This window comes from Ochlerotatus camptorhynchus, unplaced genomic scaffold (genome assembly GCF_037179485.1).
Source record: "Ochlerotatus camptorhynchus isolate MF236.1 unplaced genomic scaffold, CSIRO-AGI_Acam_v1.1 ptg000124l, whole genome shotgun sequence".
NCBI lineage: Eukaryota > Metazoa > Arthropoda > Insecta > Diptera > Culicidae > Ochlerotatus > Ochlerotatus camptorhynchus.
In genome coordinates this window covers 414,973-436,510 of record NW_027040614.1, presented here as the reverse complement: position 1 = coordinate 436,510, position 21,538 = coordinate 414,973, and the positions used below count along the sequence as shown (strand labels likewise).

Genomic DNA, 21,538 nt, shown 5'->3' with positions numbered 1-21,538 from the left:
TCATAATCCGCTGTAAGATGTTCATGAATCCGACCGTTGACAGCTGTGTCTTCCATTTTTAGAACGTTTGATAAATGTCTTCTTTTCCACTACCAAGGAATGCTTTAGATGTTGCAAAGGAGCCAGACTCATCGCTGCTTTCAAGTGATGACCATGACCAGCGTAACACCGCTAACAATAACATCCACTGAGTGAAGGGAAAAACATAATTTACCATGCGTACATGCTTCCAATAAGATCCTCGATAGTATAATGGTCAGTATTCCCACCTGTCACCTGACTTCCAGTAATATAAAAGGCGACAATGGGTAAGAATCTGTTGCGAACCCTCGAACAAGTGACTACACCATATCGTCTGGCTACTCCGCTGAAAGGTGTGACACATTTTTTTAAACTCCACAGCTGATCTTTTGCCACGGACTCATGTTGGTAGCCAAGCTTGGTGTCAGAAAATTCCGTACTTCGTGCTAACAAGTGCATTCGGGGTAGCCATACTTACTACTGCTCTCGGCAACTATCTCGCCCCTGGTTCCATATCGGAATAACTACTATGAATCATTTGAAAACAAGTGATTTTTGTGTTGCACTTTTGGTACCATCTTAGGTTTAACTTTCAATGAGAAGAAATTCTGCTTGAGCCACACCCAACATGATTTGACTTCTCCACCAACGTTTCCTCAGGAGGTGCTCCTTTCCAGTCCATTTCCGACGATCTTCGTCTTAAAGCTGATTGTAACTTACAACCTACAGCTTGAGATAGTTCTTTCTGCGCAGCTTCGAATTCCTGTTCCCTCGTCGCTGCTGTCTAACATTTTCCGCTCGTTTTTTTTTTGTTTAATTTAAATGCTCGCATATCACAGATATTGATTTCTTTTGTTTTGTTTGCTAACAGCAACTTACACACCTACACATTCATCCTGCTCTGCCGGGTTCGATTCCTGAGCCTGAGTTGTTGGTCGACGTTCGATTTCCCCATGCCATGGAACGGTGGTCGTGTTTTCGTGAGGGGGGGTTAAGATACTTTATTTGTTGAATCCTCTCTAGAGTAAGCTAATACAGACACACACACAAACTATTTATGTATTGTTGTTTGTTTGATCTAGATACATCTGCTGTGCTGCGGCAAACTTCCATTCCTTTCCCTTCCTTTGGGCCGCGCGACAATTCAGTGAACGAACATTGATAAGAACTGTAGATTTTGCTTGCTGTGTGTTTGTGTGAATAAATTGAATGCTTCTTGCTTCCATCCGGTAGTTGTTCCGTACAATTGGGTTAAATTCAAAACTCGAGTACGATTCCATCTCATCTGTTGAAGGGAACGAAAGAAAGTGACATTAGTGGGGACTTCCTTCGACCAGTGAGCTCCTCCCTCCAGATTGGAACCCGTATCAAAATTACCTTGTTTACTCGCTCGGTTCCCGCTTGGCTCGAGCATTGCTGCCTCCATTGCTCGCTCCTGCACCGCCCTTGTCATCCACGACGTCATCATCCTCTTCGTCTTCCTTACTATTTTCATGCAACAGTACATATTCTCTCGAGCTGAAACCGAACTTGAGCACGTCCTTCTCCAGAAGTTCAATGTACTTCTTGGTGTCGACCTTTTTATTGTTCACGAACGTCCCGTTCGCCGATTCCAGGTCGATAATGTACGGCCGAACCCGCTTGCCGCTGGTTCCGTCCTCCCGCTCGTACGGAACCAATCGGTACTGCAGGGCGGCGTGCTGCTTCGAACAGGACGGATGGTCGATGGGCAGATCGCACACCTTCCGGTCCCGGCCAATCAGGTAGCAGCTCTGCCGGTGGATGTACATCGTCGGGAGGGCCTGTTCACCCTTGAACGGGTACAGACGCCAGCGGCGCTTGGGTTTACGGGATTCCGGCGGTTCGGCGTACTTGATGACTACGCCGTTTACCTTGTTCGCCTCTTCCGTAAGCTTTCCGGACAGGGCAAAGTTCGGTTTCTCCTTATCCTCCGGGGCTTTGTCGTCCGAGTCGTGGCTGCCGGCGCGGCTTCCTGGAATGATGGATAGTTGTTAACGCTTTTGGCTTCACAAAGGTAAGCAAGGTGGTCACTGAGTTTCCTCGTAATGTTGGACTTGACTTGACTTTTGCCAGAAATTTCTTGAGCTTCCACTCAGTATTCTTGTTTGGAATTTTCATTTGAATTACTTTGAAATTCAAATGTTGATCTTAAGTAAGTCCATCAAAGTACCTGAGTTCTGAGATTTTGATTTCCCAAGTAAAAACACATCAAACATGTTCGAAGGGCCAGCTAATTTAAAGATTATGCTCCTTCTGAAAACGCAAACAACCTTCTTTAATTTATTTTTCAGGGCTGTGGAGTCGGAACTAAAGCTTATAGCTTATCGCATATTAACTTATTGCGTGCTCTCAACTTAGTGTTCTAGATGCACTTCCACAGTTAACAATTGAGAGCATTCGATGCCTGTACCATTTTTGCATAAGTATAGTTATGTAGCAAGTACAATCATACCAACCGGTGGAAACTAACGATTTTAAATTGGCTCACTACTTGACTAGCCTATTGGTCCCAAGCAAATCGATTAACGTACCCCATTCTAGGCGAAATTCTAGTACTACACTATGTTTGTTTTGATTCGCTGTGAAAGTTTGACAGATAAAATGAGGGGTTCGTGTATTTTCTTATGTTTCGAGGGGTGCATCGATTAGCTTGGGCCCGAAGGTAGAATCAGAGCTGAGCCAAAAAGTTGAGCACGTTTCTTCAGGACCTACTAGTCTTAGAGTTACCTCTATGATTATACTCTATGCCCAGGGAAGTCGAGAAGTTTTCCTAGAAGTTTTTTCACTGCAGGTCACTGTACTTCCCTGGAATTCCCGGACCATCTTAAGAGTTCTAGTTTTTTTTTTTGATCATGGAACAATCCTGATTTTTTCAAAACGCTTATAGATCTTCAAACTGCTTTGTGCTATCTGAAATTCCCCAAAGATCTCTAAATCTAGCTTTTCTGAGGTACCTAAAACGTCTTAAAAGTTTCCAATATTATTCTCAAGTTCTCTTGACACCGAAGAAGATCTCTGAAATTCTAGGAACTTCTTAAAAGTTCCAGCAGTTTTTCGGAAGCTAATAGAACATAGTACCATAGAGGTAACTCTAAGACTAGAAGGTCCCGAATTAACGTGCTCAACTTTTTGGCTCAGCTCTGGTACTCTCTTCGGTCCCAAGCTAATTGATTCACCCCTCGAAACATAGGAAAAACCAATAACCCCTAATTTTGTCTGTCAAACTTTCATAGCGAATCAAAACAAACATTGCGTAGTACTAGAATTTCGACTAGAATGAGGTACGTTAATCGTTTGCTTGGGACCAATAGGCTAGTCAAGTAGTGAGCCAATTTAAAATCGTTAGTTTCGTATTGATTGTTGATAGTACCCCTTGAGGTTCTTAAAGGTTCCAGTAAGTACCCCATATTTTCAGGATGTAAACTTCCCGCAGTTTGTTTATGAAGATTGACTAAAATTCTCAGCTTTTCCCTTCATTCATCAGAAGTTCTGTAACGTTCCCACAATTATTGTGAAGTTAATAGGACATCATGTTACTGTGTATTGTTCTCGGTGGGACCTTGGTCGTATGCTGACAGGGAAGGAGGGGACTCCTTTCTCCGGAGCGTGTGTTCACCATGGAGGTGCGGCTCAAAACGGCGTCTGTTCTCCATGTTAGTAGCGGCTGATCAACGTCCTGATGCCAGCGTGGGACTCTAAACAGTGCTGTGCATGATGGTCCCCCGGCGAGACAATGGGGGTTGGTGCAGGCCCTACAAGCCAGCCGTAAAAAACAAAAGTACATGAAGCAAGCAATGTCAATACGGACCGGAACAGTCGGCATAGACCCAAGCAACGGAAACGGACTAACGATTGGGAACTCGAAATATGGAACTGCAAGTCTCTCAATTTCTTGGGAAGTACCCGCATTTTTTCCGATTTATTGAGGGTCCGCAAGTTCAACATCGTAGCGCTGCAGGAGATTTGCTGGAATGGATCGTCGGTACATACTTATAGGGATGGTTATACCATCCACCAGAGCTGCGGCAATACACATGAGCTAGACTCATCGATTTCGCCGCCTCTAAGAACATGGCCATACGTAGTACCAACTTCCAGCATAGCCTCCCATATCGGTACACCTGGAGATCACCGCAGCAGACAGAATCGCAAATCGACCACGTTTTGATCGACGAAAGGCACTTCTCGGACATCATCGACGTCAGGACCTATCGCAGCGCAAATATGGTTTCGGACCACTACCTTCTAATGGTCAAGGTGCGCCAAAAACTTTCCGTTGCCAACAACATTCGGTACCGACACCCGCCACGGTACAATCTGGAGCGACTGAAGCTGCCCGAAGTCGCAACTCAGTACGTGCAATGCCTCGACGCAGCGTTGTCGGATGAGGCAGAGCTCACCGAAGCCCCTCTTGAAGACTGCTGGAGCAACGTGAGGGCAGCCATTAACAGCGCTGCTGAAGGCGCCGTTGGGTTCGTGGAGCGGAATCGACGGAACGATTGGTTCGACGAAGAGTGTCAGACGGTTTTGGACGAGAAGAACGCAGCGCGGGCGACGATGCTGCAGCAAGGAACCCGTCATAATGTGGAGCGATATAAACAGAAACGAAGACAGCAAACCCATCTTTTCCGGGATAAGAAGCGCCGCCTGGAAGAGCTGGAGTGCGAAGAAATGGAGCAGCTGTATCGTTCTCAAGAAACACGCAAGTTCTACAAGAAACTCAACGCATCCCGCCAATGTGTCGGGATAACGGACGAACGTGAGGTGATTGAATGGTGGAAGCAGCACTACGATGAACATCTGAACGGCGCAGAGGCGGAGGACCAAGCCGGTTGCGGCAGATCCTCCAAAAGTGTCGTGAATATCAAGTCCCTACGCACCACCTCTTCATCGATTTCAACGCCGCCTATGATACTATTGACCGTGAAGAGCTATGGAAGATTATGGGCGAGACCGGGTTTTCCCGGGAAGCTGACCAGACTGATCAGGGCTACGATGGATGGTGTACAGTGCTGCGTGAAGATATCGGATGCGTTATCGGACTCGTTTGAAACTCGCAAAGGACTTCGACAAGGCGATGGTCTTTCCTGCCTCCTGTTCACCATTGCGCTAGAAGGTGTTATGAAACGTGCGGGGCACGATCTTCAATAAGTCCAGCCAGTTCATCTGTTTCGCTGACGACGTGGACATTGTCGGAAGAACGTTTCAGGCCGTGGCGGAGCAGTACACCAGGCTGAAACGTGAAGCAGAGAAGGTTGGATTAAAGGTGAATACGGCGAAGACAAAGTATCTGTTAGCGGAGGAAGGCAGAAGCAGAGAAATTCGTCGGCGTATTATTGCCGGAAGTCGTGCTTACTACGGAATCCACAAGACCCTGAGGTCGGCTAAACTTCACCTCCGTACTAAATGTACCATGTACAAGACGCTGATAAGACCGGTAGTTCTCTACGGACACGAGACGTGGACGATGCTCGAGGAGAACCTGCAAGCACTGGGTGTTTTCGAACGACGAGTGCTTAGGACCATCTTTGGTGGGGTATGTGAGAACGGTGTATGGAAGCGAAGGATGAACCACGAGCTGGCGCAACTCTATGGCGAACCCTGTATCCAGAAAGTTGCGAAAGCTGGACGGGTACGATGGGCGGGACACGTTTTAAGAATGCCGGACAACAATCCCGCAAAAATGGTGTTTGCCTCGAATCCGGCCGGTACAAGATGAAGAGGAGCACAGCAACCAAGGTGGTTGGACCAAGTGGAGCACGATCTTGGAAGTGTGGGACGGTCAACAAAATTGGAGACAAGCAGTCACGGACCGAGTGAATTAGCGTAACATTGTGATGCAGGTGCAATCCTGAGGGATGTCGGACCAGGATAAGTAAGTAAGATGCTAGCTGATGCAGGCGGATACGGAAGTCGAACTGAAGCAGCATTTTGATCCGTTAAGGAAGTTGGAGTGCCGTTGAGCTTGCGGAAGGTGTAGTTGTTGCAAATGATATCAAGATGTGAGCAATTGGATTGCTACGGAAGCTGACCTCTATTCGTCTGATCAATGGTTCGAGTGTGGAAGAATACGTCAACGAGCTGATGAGTACCAGTCATAACGCTCGCTTCGATTGGCTTCAAGGTTAATGACTCGTGATTGGTAGCGTTGCTGCTGATCGGGTTACCAGATCACTACGAGCCGATGATTATGGGGCTATGGAGGCCTCAGGAGCGAATCTTATGTCGGATGCGGTGAAGGCAAAGATCCTGCAAGATGTGAGGCTCGAAAGGGGGCCTACAAGCGGCAGTGACGATGGAGCATTGTACACGCAGGGTGCGAATTCTAACAAATTCAAGTCGCAGATCAAGAAGAAGTCCAAGAATAGGCCAGGTCATTTTGCAGCCAAGTGTCCAGATAAGTTTGCAAGCATGGTAAAATCGAAGTCGAACGGGCTGTGCAGCATTTTTGTAAATGGCGATGTTCAAGCTGAAGCGTGGTATTTTGATTCGGGAGCGATGTATCATCGGGCCAGACCGAATCAGAACTACGTTGATGCGGCCTAATCTTCTATCGGTGAGTATGACCTGCAAAAGAGGCCACACTATGATCTTTTCTGCTCGACAAATGTGAGGTGTTGAATGCGGACGGTGAACTGGTCGTTTCTGGCAAGGAAGTCAACCAGCCGGAGACGACGTTTCTGGCAAGTGGAATTTAGCTGTGACACACAAGGATGGGCCACCTGACCGAGACAAGTTTGAAGCAGCTCAAGCACATGTCCAATGGAATAGATTTTCAAGATGAAAATGTGAAGGATTGCCAAGTGTGTCTAGATGATCGAATTCACTCAGCACAATTAGTTAGGCAGTAGGTTCTCAGTTTTTCGTAATGACCGTAACCGGATGAACAGTGTCAAATCACGCGGTGGTAGCGTCTTGATTGCGGTTTCCAAACGACTGAACTGTTGCCTCGATCCTGCTCCGGTTAGTACTTCTCTTGAGCAGTTTATGGGTGAAGATTACGACGTCACACAACATGATAAGCATCGGCGTTATGTACCTTCCTCCTGACCGTAAATCTAATTTGAGCTGCGTTGAGAACCATATCAGTTCCATTGGTGCTGTATTGTCCCGATTACATCACAACGATCTAGCTCTGCTATTTGGCGACTATAACCAGTCTGGGTTTGTTTGGAATATTTCCGCGAATGATCATCCAACCATTGACATTCTTCGGTCGTACATGCCTGCTTCCTGCTGTGCTCTTTTGGATGGTTTTAGCCTGCATGGTTTAATGCAAATTAATACTGTACCAAACAGAAACTCTCGGCTGCTTGATCTTGTGTTGGTGAACGAAGCCGCCGCACTAGAGTGCAGTGTCGCTGAGGCATCCGAGCCTCTGATACATCTAGACGCCGATCATCCAGCGTTGGAAGCATTCATCAATCGATCAGTTCCTGTTCTCTGTGAAAACATCGTTGATGTACAAAGCCTGGACTTTCGTAGAACTGACTACGTCGCATTGTGTGCCTCTGAGGAGACCTGCTCCAAAACCTGCATGGTCCAATGCTCGATTACAACACTAGAAGCGTGTGAGATCGAAGGCTCTTCGAAAATACAGCCAGTCCCGTAATCCATTCACCAAGCGATTATTTTCGTTAGCAAGTAATTGCTACCGAATGTACAACCGTTTTCTATACAAGAAGTACTCAAGGCGTGATCCTAAGCTATTCTGGACGTTTGTGAAGACAAAAAGGAAAGAGGATGGGCTACCGGTTGAGATTCATCTAAGCGATAAAAGAGCCAACACTTCTTTAGAGAAATGTAACCTCCTGGCTGAGCATTTCAAGAGTGTTTTCAACGGATCAACGGCATCGTTAAGCCAAGTTGCTGAAGGGATCAGAGATACTCCCAGTGACGCGTTCAGCTTTGATATTTTCACGGTCACATTGGACCTCGTCGACTCTGCCGTCCAGAAGCTGAAATTCTCGAACGCTGTTGAGCCTGACGGCATTCCATAGTCCATACTTAAAAGATGCTCAACAGAGCTTTCCTCTCCGCTTTCAAAGCTGTTCAATTTTTCGTTACAACAAGGTGTATTTCCCTCTCGTTGGAAATCTTCGTTCATGTTCCCGATTTTCAAGAAAGGAGACACTTTGTGCCTGCTCGAAAGTATTCGAGATAATCATCAACGACGCTTTATTAGCCAGCTGTAGAAACTACATTTCTCCCGACCAACATGGTTTCCACCCCAAACGTTCGGTCTCAACAAACCTCGCTCCTTTCATTTCCCTATGCCTACGCGGAATATGGAGGCAGGGGCACAGGTGGACGTCGTATACACGGATCTCAAGGCTGCTTTCGACATTCTAATTGCCAAACTCGAGAAGCTTGGTGTTTCTCATGGACTCACTCGTTGGTTTGAATTGTATCTTACCAATCGAGAGCTTTGTGTGAAAATCGGGTCTGATCAATCGGAATATTTTTCAAACATCTCAGTTCCTCAAGGCAGCAATTTGGGACCGCTGCTATTCTCCATATTCATTAACGAAATCGGTTTGATACTTCCAACTGGCTGCCGGTCATTCTATGCAGACGATGTCAAGATGTACGTAGTTGTGCAATGCTTCACTGACTGCCTGCGGTTGCAGCACCTGATCGATAGTTTCGAAGAGTGGTGCTCTAGGAATTTTCTCACGTTGAGTGTTAAAAAATGCAATATCATCACTTTCCATCGCAAGCTAAAATCGATAACCAACCTAGCGTGTGGACAACGTTCGTGATCTAGGAATTACACTTGATTCTGCTTTGACATTTAAGCTACATTACACGGATATCATAGCCAAAGCTAACAGGCAACTCGGATTCATCATCGGCATCGGAGGTGGGTGGTGACCGTGGTATTGGCCTGAAGGGATAACTGTCCGCTTGTTCGAACCTAACCAAAAAAAAAACGGACCCGCATCGCATCATCAAAGATCTTCATAAATCGTCGCTCTCTCATCCCAGGACGCACCGTATCAGGCACTAAGGAAGTTTCCAATCCACCTGTCACAGTCGGGCTGCATCCTGAGCTCAACTACCAACATCGAAGTCGTCCTGGCCCTGTGTTCAGTTCTGGAGTTGGGGGCTTCCAAACTGCCCTTTCAGGCAAGTATCTTTCTGATCATGTTTCATCTGACGAGAGCAATTTTCCTGCGGTAATGTCTGTCGCTTTTAGCTGTTCAACCTCAACCTCTTACGAACCGGTCACCCATGACGGATGCAATACTGAAGCTATTGTCGAAAGCGTTCCTGTTCTCATGGATTCTACTCGTAATCACTCTTGTATGAAGGGATGCATACCATCAGTGTTCATCGAGTCACCGGATGCATGCCTGCAAGCTTCATGGAAGCCCAAAAACCCCTCGTCACAGTCGAGCCATTGCGGCCAGCGCCCTGCAGACATCCCGGTCCTGTGTATGAGTGCGGGGAAGGGGTCTTCCAAGCCGCCATCGCAGGCAAGTATGCACACGTTTCAAACAGTTTACTTCCCGTGACATTGGTCGATTCCAGTTGCCGCTTGTCAACGAATGTGGGCTTATCTGCCAACCAACGCACCACGGAAGCTCTCGGATCTACCTCACCAGTGAAGAGCCGTTCGAATGTCGTGTCATTTGACCGGTTGTTGTCGGTATACTATCAGAACGTTAGAGGCTTGCGTACCAAAATCTCCCGTCTGCGCTTGCTTTTATCGAGCTGTGATTACGATGTTCTCGTGTTCACTGAAACTTGGCTCAGGTCTGATATCGACAGCGCAGAAATTTCATCCGAGTATACCATATTTCGATGCGACCGGAGCACATCGACCAGTATTCACTCACGGAGAGGCGGAGTGCTGATCGCGGTCAAAAGGCATATAGTCTGTGAACCTACTTCGCCGATAAATTGTGAGCAACTCGAACAAGTTTCAGTTCGTGTGAAATCTAGACGCCACTCGCTCTACATCATTGCCATTTATCTTCCTCCCAATTCGTCCCTCGACCTGTATTACGCTCATGTGAACGCAGTGCAGCTAATTTCGGAAAACTCGTCAACAGCACTAAGAGACTACAATCTTCCAAGTTTACGGTGGCAATCAGACGATGACGTGTACGGCTTTATCCCGTCAAACGTTTCCTCAGAAATAGAACGTTGCCTCACAGAAAATATGTTTGCCTCTGGTTTGCGTCAGGTCAACGATGTTGTGAATACTAATGGCAGACTCCTCGATCTTGTGTTTGTCAATCTACCGGAGTACTTTGACCTCATTGTACCCTCAACTCCACTTTTACCAATTGACGACCATCACGCACCATTTATCTTGCTTCTTGACGAAAGCTGTAATGGCACAATCACAACGGACGATGGGGATGTGAGATTCAACTTTAATTTTCAGTCGTGTGATTTTGGTCGTTTGGATGACGTGCTCTCAAACATCGAATGGGATGCTCTACTGCGACGGGAATCATTGGACGAGTCTGTATCAGCTTTCTATGATAAACTTTACGAAGTTAGTTAGTGACCAAGTACCTCAAAAGAGACAACGAGCTTCTTCAGTCTACAACAAGCCATGGTGGACCTCTGAACTACGTCATCTACGAAACGTGCTCAGGAAAGCACGCAGCCGTTTCTTTCTGATGAAGTCTGATAGTGAGCGGAATAATCTTCAGGAAGTGGAAACAACGTACAAGGCACTTCTCTTTTCCACGTATGAAAGTTACATGGCCAAGCAAAATCCTTCATGTTTCTGGAATTTTGTCAGAGGCCAAAAATCGGCTACTCGCATTCCAACTAACGTTAAATACGACGAAACCATTGATAATTGATAAAGGACCTGGAATGGACGGTATACCACCCTTGCTGCTGAAGAGTTGCTCCACCGCACTTGCATCTCCCATAATATCTCTATTCAACCGTTCGCTGCATGACAGGATGTTCCCAGTGGCTTGGAAATCAGCTTCTATCATTCCAATCTACAAATCCGGCAACTGTAATCGAGTCACGAACTATCGAGGTGTTTCTGTCTTGTGTTGCTTGAGCAAAATTTTCGAAAAACTGGTGCATAACGTTCTGTATAACGCCGTATCTTCCTTAATCTCCGGCAGCCAACATGGTTTCATGAAACAACGCTCCACGACTACAAATCTGATGTGTTACGTCAACACCTTGTCTCGCGAAGTTGAACATGGACAAGAAGTTGATTCGATTTATATAGATTTCGCCAAGGCCTTCGACACTGTACCACATATCTTGGTCATAGACAAAATGGTACACATGGGGTTTCCGGAATGGATAACGCAGTGGTTGTTCTCGTACCTGTCGTACAGAACCGGTTGTGTTGTAGTGAATGCGGCACAATCCCAACCGTTCAACATCACGTCCGGTGTACCCCAAGGAGGCCGCTTATCTTCAATATCTTCGTAAATGACTTGTGTATGCTGCTCTCTTCTTTTAACCTTTCTTTTGCCGACGACTGGAAGATTTATCGTGTCATCACTTCTTCAGAAGACTGCATGGCGTTGCAAGAGGACATAAACGTTATGCTCGTTTGGTGTAGCGATAATGGAATGCGCGTGAACAGGGACAAATGCAAAGTTATTTCGTTTACGCGACGCACCAGGCCCATTGTCCATCAATTTAAAATGGAATCCGTCATTCTGGAGCGAGTTCTATCGATTTGTGATCTGGACGTTACTATTGACTCAAAATTGAAGTTTAACGAACATGTAGCTATTATAAGCGCCAACGCATTTTCTGCACTCGGATTTATTCGTCGACATGCTTCAGATTTTACTGATGTGTACGCCATCAAAACGTTATATTGTTCGTTAGTGCGAAGTATCCTGGAGTATGCTGCTCCTGTATGGACACCATTCTACGCGACGCAGATCTTAGCAATTGAGCGTGTGCAGAGGAAATTCATACGATTCACTCTACGCCAGCTTCCCTGGAATGACCCAGTAAATCTTCCTTCTTACCCCGACCGATGCCGATTGATCAACTTAGAAAGTCTGTCATCGAGGCGAATTAAAATGCAGCGTATGTTCGTGTTTGATGTCATCACAGGAGGTATTGACTGTCCTGCACTTCTTGAGCAGATACCGATCAACATTCCTCCACGTCGCTTCCGAAGTTCACCTCTACTGGCAATTCCGTACCACAGGACAAACTATGGGCATCACAATCCACTTGATTCGTGTCTCCGGGCTTTTAATGAAGTTGACGACAAATTCGATTTTAACATGTCCAAAACTGTATTTTCACATAGGATTAGGAATTAAGCCTAGAAAATAGTATTAAGTATGTCAGTCTGTGTGACTTAGTCGAAGGCGCTGATCGTAAATAAATAAATTGAAGATCTCTGATGAGTTTCGGGATCCTACCTGCCTGACAGCTCTATATTGTTCTCTAGTGCGATCGATCTTGGAATTTGGTGCAGTAGTATGGTGTCCGTATGAAACAGTTTGGATAGCGAGGATCGAGTCTGTTCAGAGGAAATTCGTTCGTTACGCTCTTCGCCACCTTCCTTGGTACGATCCTACGAACCTTCCACCCTACGAAGATCATTGCCAACTACTGGGTATTGAAACTCTTGAACGTAGGCGGAAGATTAACCAGGCAGTTTTTGCAGCAAAAGTGCTGATAAACGAAATCGACTCTCCCGGGATTTTGGCTGAATTCGAAATCTATACACCTGAACGAGTTGTACGATCGAGAAGTTTCCTGCATCTCAGACCCCGTGCAGCTAATTACGGATTTCATGATCCAATACGGTTCATGTCTGCCCGTTTCAATGAATTCTATGTTTTTTTCGATTTCAACTGCATAGTGGAAACATTTCGTCAACGGATTCAACGTAGTCTGCTGGATAGGTGAAGGTCTGTCAGGCGGTTTCGACAGAGGCATCCAACAAACAGCTGAATGAGATGCTCAAGCAGTTTTGGAAAATTGATGAGCAAGAGGGCGATTCGTCTCTTTCATGCGATGAACAATGTGAGCAACACTTTATAGAGACGTATGGTCGATTGGACGATGGGCGCTATGTCGTCATGATGCCCTTTCGTGAAAATGTTGGAGATCTTGGTGAATCCAGGAAGCAAGCAGAGAAACGATTTGATTCCTTAGAAAGGCGATTGGACAGGATGCCGGAGATGAAAAAAAATGTACGTAGACTTCATTAAAGAATACCTTACTCTTGGTCATTGCCGAGTTGTACCCGATGACGAGGCCAAAGGTACGGAGTTCGCTTCTTACCTTCCGCATCATTGCGTTATGAAGCCAGACAGCTCAACCACAAAGCTCAGAGTAGTGTTCGATGCCTCTGCGAAGAGCACTACAGAGTTGTCCTTGAACGATGTGTTATTGAAAGGCCCAACAGTCCAAGAGGCGTTGTTTGATATACTTTTGCGATTTCGCCTACCCAGGTACGCATGTACCGCAGACATATCTAAAATGTTTCGGCAGGTGATGCTGTACGAAGAACACCGAAAATACCTACGGTTTTTGTGGCGTGAATCTAGGACCAATCCTCTGCAGGAATTAGAGTTGAAAACGGTAACGTATGGGACGGCTTCGGCACCCTACTTAGCCACCAGAGCGATCGTACAGTTAGCTATAGACGAGAGAAAGGAGTTTTCGGACGCCAGTGGGGTGGTTCTAAAGTCCTTTTATATCGATGATGTACTCTCTGGCGCCGACACACTAGAGCAAGCGAAGCCGCTTCGTGATGACTTGATTGCATTACTTTCGAAAGGTGGATTTGAACTCCACAAGTGGTGAAGAATTGCTAGAAGGGATTCCAGATAAAGCCCGGGAAAGGCAGCTTAATTTCGAAGAGAGCGACATCAACGGAGTCATTAAGACTTTGGGCATACTATGGGACCCTGCTGATGATCAGTTTATGTTCTTGGTCAAGCAGATCGACCAAAGCTTGGAAAGACCGACAAAGCGCACGGTTCTGTCGGAGACGGCTCGACCCGTTAGGATTACTGGCACCGATTGTAGTGATCGCCAAAAGGGTTATGCAGTAACTTTGGCACAAGAACGTAGAGTGGGATGAACCTGTTCCCGATGATCAGCTCCGGATTTGGACAAGATTTCGATTGGAACTTGGTAGCATCAGTAGCATAAGAATAGCGCGACGAGTTACGGTAGATGATTCAACGGTAACCGAGTTGCACGGTTTTGCGGATGCGTCGAAAACTGCTTATGGCTGCTGCATCTACCTACGAAGCTTAAAGAGCGATGGAATTGCAGAGGTGCGTCTAGTATGCGGAAAGTCACGAGTGGCTCCCATCAAGGAGTTACAGCGTAAAGAATCGACGGAAGCGCAGGATACTGAGATGACAATACCGCGGCTGGAATTGTGTGCAGCTCTTTTGCTGGCGGAGCAAATGAAAAAAGTGCGCGAAACCTTAGCATTTAACACCAATAAGGTGGTGCTTTGGTCGGACTCTAAAATAGTGTTGTGCTGGTTGAAGAAAATGAAATCAGAACCTTCAGTGTTTGTTCGGAATCGAGTGACGAAGATACGCGAACTATTTTCGAGTGATTCGTGGCAGTATGTGTCGACCAAGGCAAACCCGGCCGATTTAGTTTCGCGCGGAGTTTTCTCAAAAGACTTGATCGAGAATAAACTTTGGTGGACTGGCGCTGAATTTCTCCAGACTGTAGTGAACCAGTATGATGAAGAAATAGAAACTGTTGGTGATCAAGCCATTGAACAAATAGTAACTTTGACAGTACCATTGAATGAACCGTATGAGGCTATTCTGGCATGCAGCAATTTCCGGAAGTTACAACGGATTTTCGCTTACATCAATCGATTTGTGTTTAACAGTCGAGCGAATAAACGTCAGGTCGATCGCAGAAGCGGTAGACTGACTAACGTCGAACACAACGAAGCCCTGCTGACATTAGTGATAACAGTTCAGCGAGTAGTGTACCGTGATGGAATCGATTGCATCTTGAAGGGGAAGTTAGTTAAAGGAAAGCTGAGGAACTTGAACCCAATTTACGACTGCGGAGAGAAGTTGCTGAGAGTTGGTGGTCGATTGAGACACTCAGACTTGCCAAAGGATCAAAAACACCCCATGATACTGCCAGAGAAATCCATCGAATCTATTCTCTGACAACGGGACTAACTTCCGTGGTACTGAAAAACAACTAACCGAACTAATTGAACTTCTGAAGTCCCAAATTCTCGAGAAGCGTGTGAACGATTTCTGTCAGCCACGTGGAATTTCCTGGAGTTTCGATCCTCCTAAAGCGCCACACCAGGGTGGAATTTGGGAGGCGAATGTTAAATGTATGAAGTCGCATCTTCACAAAATCCTCAACGAAAGCTACTTGTCACACGAAGAATTGAACACACTCCTAATCCAAGTGGAAGCCATACTCAACTCAAGGCCTCTTGTGCAGATGAGTGACGATCCTGTAGAATACGAAGCCCTAAGTCCTGGAGCCTTTCGCGGTACCAGCTAATACAGAAACGGAAGCAGTGTTCCGACGGACATGGGGTTTTTTCGCCTATTCGCGCAAATATTTGCCAAATAGGCTTTTCCCCATCAATCTTCATTTAGACAACAAAAGTCCGATGAAGAGAATAATAAATAAATAAATAAATAAAATCTCGAAAACCGTTTTTGAAGAGTGATTCTAGGGCATCAGAACTGCTGGAGCTGGTACATTCTGATCTCTGAGGACCAGTAGAGATTTCTTCCTTGGGTGGTAGTAGACATTTTGTCACATTTCTAGATGTTGCAGTTCACTTCTTGAAGGCCAAAAGCGAAGCACTGGATGCATTCAAATTGTTCCGAGCAAAGGCAGAACGTCAGACAGGTAAAAAACTCAACATACTCAGGACAGCCAACGGACGAGAGTATGTTTGCGACGAATTTCGGAAAGTGATGGAGAAGGATGGCATTTGCCATCAGAAGACCTGCCCGTACACTCCAGAGCAGAAAAGGCACGAATGCAGAAAGAATTCTGGGCAGAAGCGATATCAACGGCGGCATACTTGGTGAACCGATCACTACATCACTAGACGCCTGAAGAAATCTGGACCGGAAAGAGATCTGATTTGCGGCACCTGAGAGTTTTCGGTACAAGCGTGATGGTCCATATTCCGGAAGGTCAAGCGTAAGAAATTCGATCCGAAAGGCTATTGCGAGGACACGAAAGGATACCGCGTAGCGATCAACGAATATGCACAATATGTCAGCACAGGATGTGTTCAAGATGTTCAAGCAGTTGAATTCATAGAGTTATTCACGGAAGAGTTCGTAGTACCTATTGAACGCCCTGACGAAAACACAACCAATAATGACGAAGAAGAAGAAGAAGTGGCAGGAATTAGTACGTTAGACACGTCTGGTGATGCTTTTGAAGATGCCTGCAGGGACCACGCGCTCCCATCGCCACAAACAAGACCAGTTGAAGAAATTCAACATGGGTTGAGGCGCAGCAGCGGTCGGTTGTGATCTCTTCTCAACCATCTGCTTCATCGACGATTGTTATGCTTGTGGAGGACGTTCCACAGAGCTACGACGAGCTGGATCGAGGCAATGAAGGAAGAGATGGCGTCATTGAGTAAAAACCAGACGTGGACGATGACGAATCTACCAAATGGAAGCCTGGAGCGATATAAGGTGCGGCTCGTCGTTAAGGGCTGTTCACAAAAACCTGGAGTTGACTACGAAGAAATCTATTCTCCTATGGTACGGTACCCGAGCAAAGTCGGTTAACAAAATGAAAGCAAATCGATATTAAAGTTTGCAGTTCCTATCATAATGAAAACTCATTTTGATTTCAATTGTCGCGACAGAAGTCTGATATCATATTGTGCTTTCATTATGCAGTCAAGACTTTTTAAATCAAAGCTTGAAGTTCTTCTGTTAATTTCTTGTTTAAAATTTAGGTCATTTTAGGTCATTCGTGACTAGCCCGAGGTGACATTTGAGCTCAAATCTTTCAGCGTGAGAAGCATGGATGCTAACCATTTACGACAGGCCCGTATTCAGTCAAACATTATGAATGCAAAATCAGTAATCGAATTGATTTCATTGAAAGCAGAATTAGTTTTCCGTTTGATTCAACAGTGTAAAATTTTGCTCTCATTTTCATTCTCATTTCAACCAAAATGAGATCAAATGGAGTATTCAAAATAAGTTACATCATAACAGCAAATTCTGATTTCAATTTGATCTCTATCTTTGCTCGGGTATTCGACCATTCGGTATCTGATGGCGGTGGCGACGAAATTTGACTTGGATGTGGATCAAATGGACGTGGTTACCGCATTTCTACAAGGCGAGCTTCGCTATTTCAAACGGCAAGGCTTGCAAGTTGCAGAAGGCACTATACGGCTTGAAGCAATCGAGCCGGGTGTGGAATGCAAAGTAGACACCTGCCTATACTGGATCCTGGACGGAGATAAGATGCTTTTCGTGACAATATATGATGACGACCTGCTTATTTTCGCAAACGACTGCCGATTAAAGAAGAAGCTGAAAGAGTTCTTAATGCGGAGGTTCAAGATGAAGGACTTGGATCTGGCCACACATTGTCTAGGCATCCGAATCAAGCGAGACCGACGCGGTGGCAAGTTTTCGTTGGATCAGCAGGCGTACATTGAGAAAATCGTTCGACGCTTTGGAATGGCAAAGGCGAACCCGGCAGCTACTCCAGCGGATTCGAGGTTTTAGACTGGACCTAAGACTGAAGATGAGAAACGGGCCATACAGGGAAGTGGTAAGATGTTTATCGTTCGTGGCACAGACGACTCGACCCGATATTGCGTTTGCGGTAAATGTAGTAAGTCAGTTCGGAGACAGTGCCATTGAAAGTAATTTCTTTGGTTTTCTTCGGAAGTTGGCATTGAAAGCTCTCAATTAATAACTGGCAAAACGCTCGCTTGGTTAACAAAATCACCTTCATATGGTTATCTTCAGGGCGATAAATGAAGTCTTAGATTGTTAACTTTTTAGAAAACCGATGCAGCTTCACGCTTCAGCGATCTAGGACTTACTTTACTGCCCCCTGACGACAATAAGAAGTGTCGAAGCCGTGATTTCCCCTACCTATTTAAATAACAGTACTGACTCGCTGCAAAAAAAAACCCCAATACACGAACAAACATGGAGCAAAAAAAAAATTACATATCTTGAGTGACCACCGCCAAGCAAGCAACAAACTGAACTTACCCGCTTCCCGTTTGGGTTGCTTCCGTTTGCCGCCCCAGTCATAATCTCCTTCGTCCTCTTCCCGCTCCTCCTTCTTGGGAACCTTCCTCTGACGCTGCGGCAGTGGAGGCGCCTGTCGGCCCGGGCTCCGACTTCGACTGTTGGAATGCGATCCCCGTTCCACCTTCACCGGCGGCGGCGAACTGACACGTTTGCCGCCACGGCCACGACCGGCACCACCAGCACCACCACCACCATTTCGATCACGGGATCTCGAACGCGATGCAGATCCCCTCGGAGAGGGCGGAGGCGATCTTCGGCCCCAGCCACCCGGTGCCGGCGGTTTACGATGGTCTCCGCTCATCTCTCGATCCGAGTGAAAACCACCGCCTTCCGCGTGGGAAAACCCCCGACGACCACCACGACCGCCGCGACCACCACGATCATATGGACCACCACCACGACCGCCGCGACCGAAACGACCGCGCTCCGGAGGGCCATCGAAACGATCCCGATACCCACCGCCACCACCGCGACCAAAGTCGCCTCGACCACCGAAATCTGGATGCTGCATGGGACTGCGATCGCGTCCACCCCGAGGCGGAGGACCTCCTCCCATCGGAGACGAATTCCGACGACGCGGACCGCGATCTTCGAATTCGTCCCTTCGCTGAAAGCGATCCCGCGGATTTCGATCCCGACTGAAAAGAATTTCAAAGTTTTACTCCGTCAAAAATATCCACAACAACCATCCATCCTTACCTTCCGTAATCGTCATACCGTTCCCGTGGTTGGGACTGCGGAGTGTACTGATGTGAACCCCGTCGTCCGCCCTCGAACCGGCGTTCTTCCCCCTCAAACCTCCTCCTCGGGGAGGGCTTTCTAAATTCTTCCCCGCCGCGGCCACGGTCGTCTTCGAACCGATCGCCGCCACCCCAACGTCTTTCCTGCTGATGCGGTGGGGGTGGTGGCGGAGGCGAATGATGACGATCTTCGTAACGACCTCCGCCTCGTCCTCCACGTCCTCCTACACCCCTACCGCCCCGATCGAACTCCCCACGGCCGTGCGAAGCCGGAGGTGGCGGAGGGGGAGATTCCCTTGGCGGAGGTGAACGCGGTGCTTTACGATAATCATCGTAGTTTCCGCGCTGCTGATGACCAGATCTACTATAGCTTCCACCCGACGGTTCCCGAGGGGAATGTGACCGCTTTCGTCGGTACTCTCCGCCATCGGCCGGGCTGTCCCATTTGGAGGAGGGATGCTTCTGTTGATTGCTCCCACCAGAACGATCTCGGCCTCGATTTCGATCTCTCTCCACAGGAGATCGTTCCCGTTCCTCCCGAACCGCTCCTCTTCGTCCATATGTCTCCCGATCTTTCCTGTAGTCATCTAACGAAGCAGTCCGGTGTCTTCTGTCCGGGACGACCTCCTCAATCACTTCTTCTTCCTCTTCTTCCACATGTACTCGCTTTTCGTCTTCCGATTCGGCACGTACCTTGTGTTTCTTGTGCTTCTTAGATTTCTTCTGTTTTTTGTTCTTTTTGTGTTTCTTCTTGGAAGCTGCTGCGACGGCCGCCGCCTTAGCTACTGCATCATCACTCGACTGCTCACTGGCCGAATCGGCTTCCGTGCCGGAGCTGGCATGTGTCTTCGTCGAAGCCTTCTTGTGTTTCCGGCCGCTGCTGCTGCTCTTCTTCTTTTTGCTCCTCCTCTTCACGTCCACATCCTCGGAGCTGGTACTGTCGCTCGAGTCGGACGCATCCGACGAGCTGGAACTGCTACTGCTTTCGTACTTCTTTTTCGACTTACCCATCCTTCTTCTCCTTCTGTAGAACGAAAAAGAAAACGCAGAAACAAAAAGCTAGGTTAGCACACAAGCCAAATTTTCAAAGTGGATTTTCAGCTGGAAAAACACTCACTTGCGTGCGGATTTCTAACTCCGGGAAACAAATGCGATCCGATGCAAGCTGTGCACCCGAGTTCGACGCTTTGGATGACAATTTTCACAGGGGAAATTCGCTTTTTCTTCGAACTGTTTGCCGATACGATACGCCTTGGCGTAGAATTTTTTGGCTTTTTCTTTCGTGACGGGGGTAGACGGTTCACTTTCCATGCGGTCCTTCTCTGTGCGGGTTGTCAAAAACCAGACAGGGCTGTCAAATTTTTGAAGATAAAACTAGGGATGTGCAGTTTGTTGTTATTCTATTGATGAAACATTTCAGTCTCGATTTCAGTTTCAGTATAGATCCTCGTATAGATCGATCTTTTGATTTTTTTTTAATACGCTTATACACACAAAAAATAATCGCTAATAAAATTTAAAAAACCATTCGTCGAATTAAAAGTTTGCATTGGTTCTTTTTGGTAGAAAGCGCTTGGCTTTCAAAATGAAAGTAATCCAACTGTCAATTCAAAAGTTTCCTGCTACTTTCTTTTAAAAGTTTAAGCTATTAAAAATAATTGTAGTACTGTCAAATAAAAAGTTTGGTAGTGCAGAAATTAAAAGTGGATTACGTTTAATTCAAAACATAGGTTTTACGAGAAAATTCTGCATAGTTAAAATAACATGTGCCATTTTAAGCTGAAAAAAAATATTTTCAATTTAAAACCATGCATTTTCAACATAATAACTAATTTTTTTTAATATAAATTAAAATAAATATTACATTTAAAGTTTTTATAATTTGATTGAAAGGTCACACATATATTTCTTTTGTTTCCAAAATATATAATAAATTATAATTATTAGTCGTTTTCGAGGCTAATAGCGATGATGTTGACATCGTGGCTGTCTTCCTTCTCGATCTTTACCTTGGGGATCGAACGATCAATTTTGGACGGGGGTCCATCGGTTCGAACGTGGACCAGGTACTGGCAGCCTGGTGGATTCCAACGGCAATGCACGTTGTATTCGCTGGTACAGAAATCGTTCATACCAGCTTTGGGAAGGGTTCACCATTCAGTTTCTCGTTCACCGTTGCTCCTCTGAATCGGGGTCTTCCATCAATGTCCGGAGGTAGTATTTTATGGTCAAAAGCGATTACAACATGATGGTTCCGTGTTCTGGTGCGAACAGATTATTCGGTAGCTCTCCTCTTCGAACAGGGAAAGCAACATCCTAGGCAATCGAATTACGGTGCGAATCAGTCATTATCTTCAATCTCTGCTGTGGATTTTGCCTACATAAAACCGGAAACGAAAAGGTTACAAGCCACCTAATTTTCATTAATTAAATTAACATTAACTTACAGTCCCACTTGCATCTTGCTTAAATCCATCTCAGGGTTTGCCTTTTTGTCATAGCCGACAACTT

At 46.3% G+C, this 21,538-nt stretch overlaps 1 protein-coding gene across 1 annotated transcript; it reads right to left on the bottom strand.

Annotated features, from left to right (window-relative positions):
- Positions 1–1,006: 1,006 nt before the first annotated feature.
- On the bottom strand, positions 1,007–20,312 carry LOC135699931 (serine/arginine repetitive matrix protein 1-like). Its single transcript, XM_065220257.1, has 5 exons — positions 20,145–20,312; positions 18,987–20,051; positions 18,246–18,925; positions 1,399–2,014; positions 1,007–1,306 (listed from the first exon to the last, which is right to left on the bottom strand). Exons 2-4 carry the CDS (start codon positions 20,036–20,038, stop codon positions 1,404–1,406), a joined length of 2,343 nt encoding a protein of 780 aa, XP_065076329.1. The 5' UTR covers positions 20,039–20,051; positions 20,145–20,312; the 3' UTR covers positions 1,007–1,306; positions 1,399–1,403.
- Between the last annotated feature and the right edge of the window lie 1,226 nt (positions 20,313–21,538).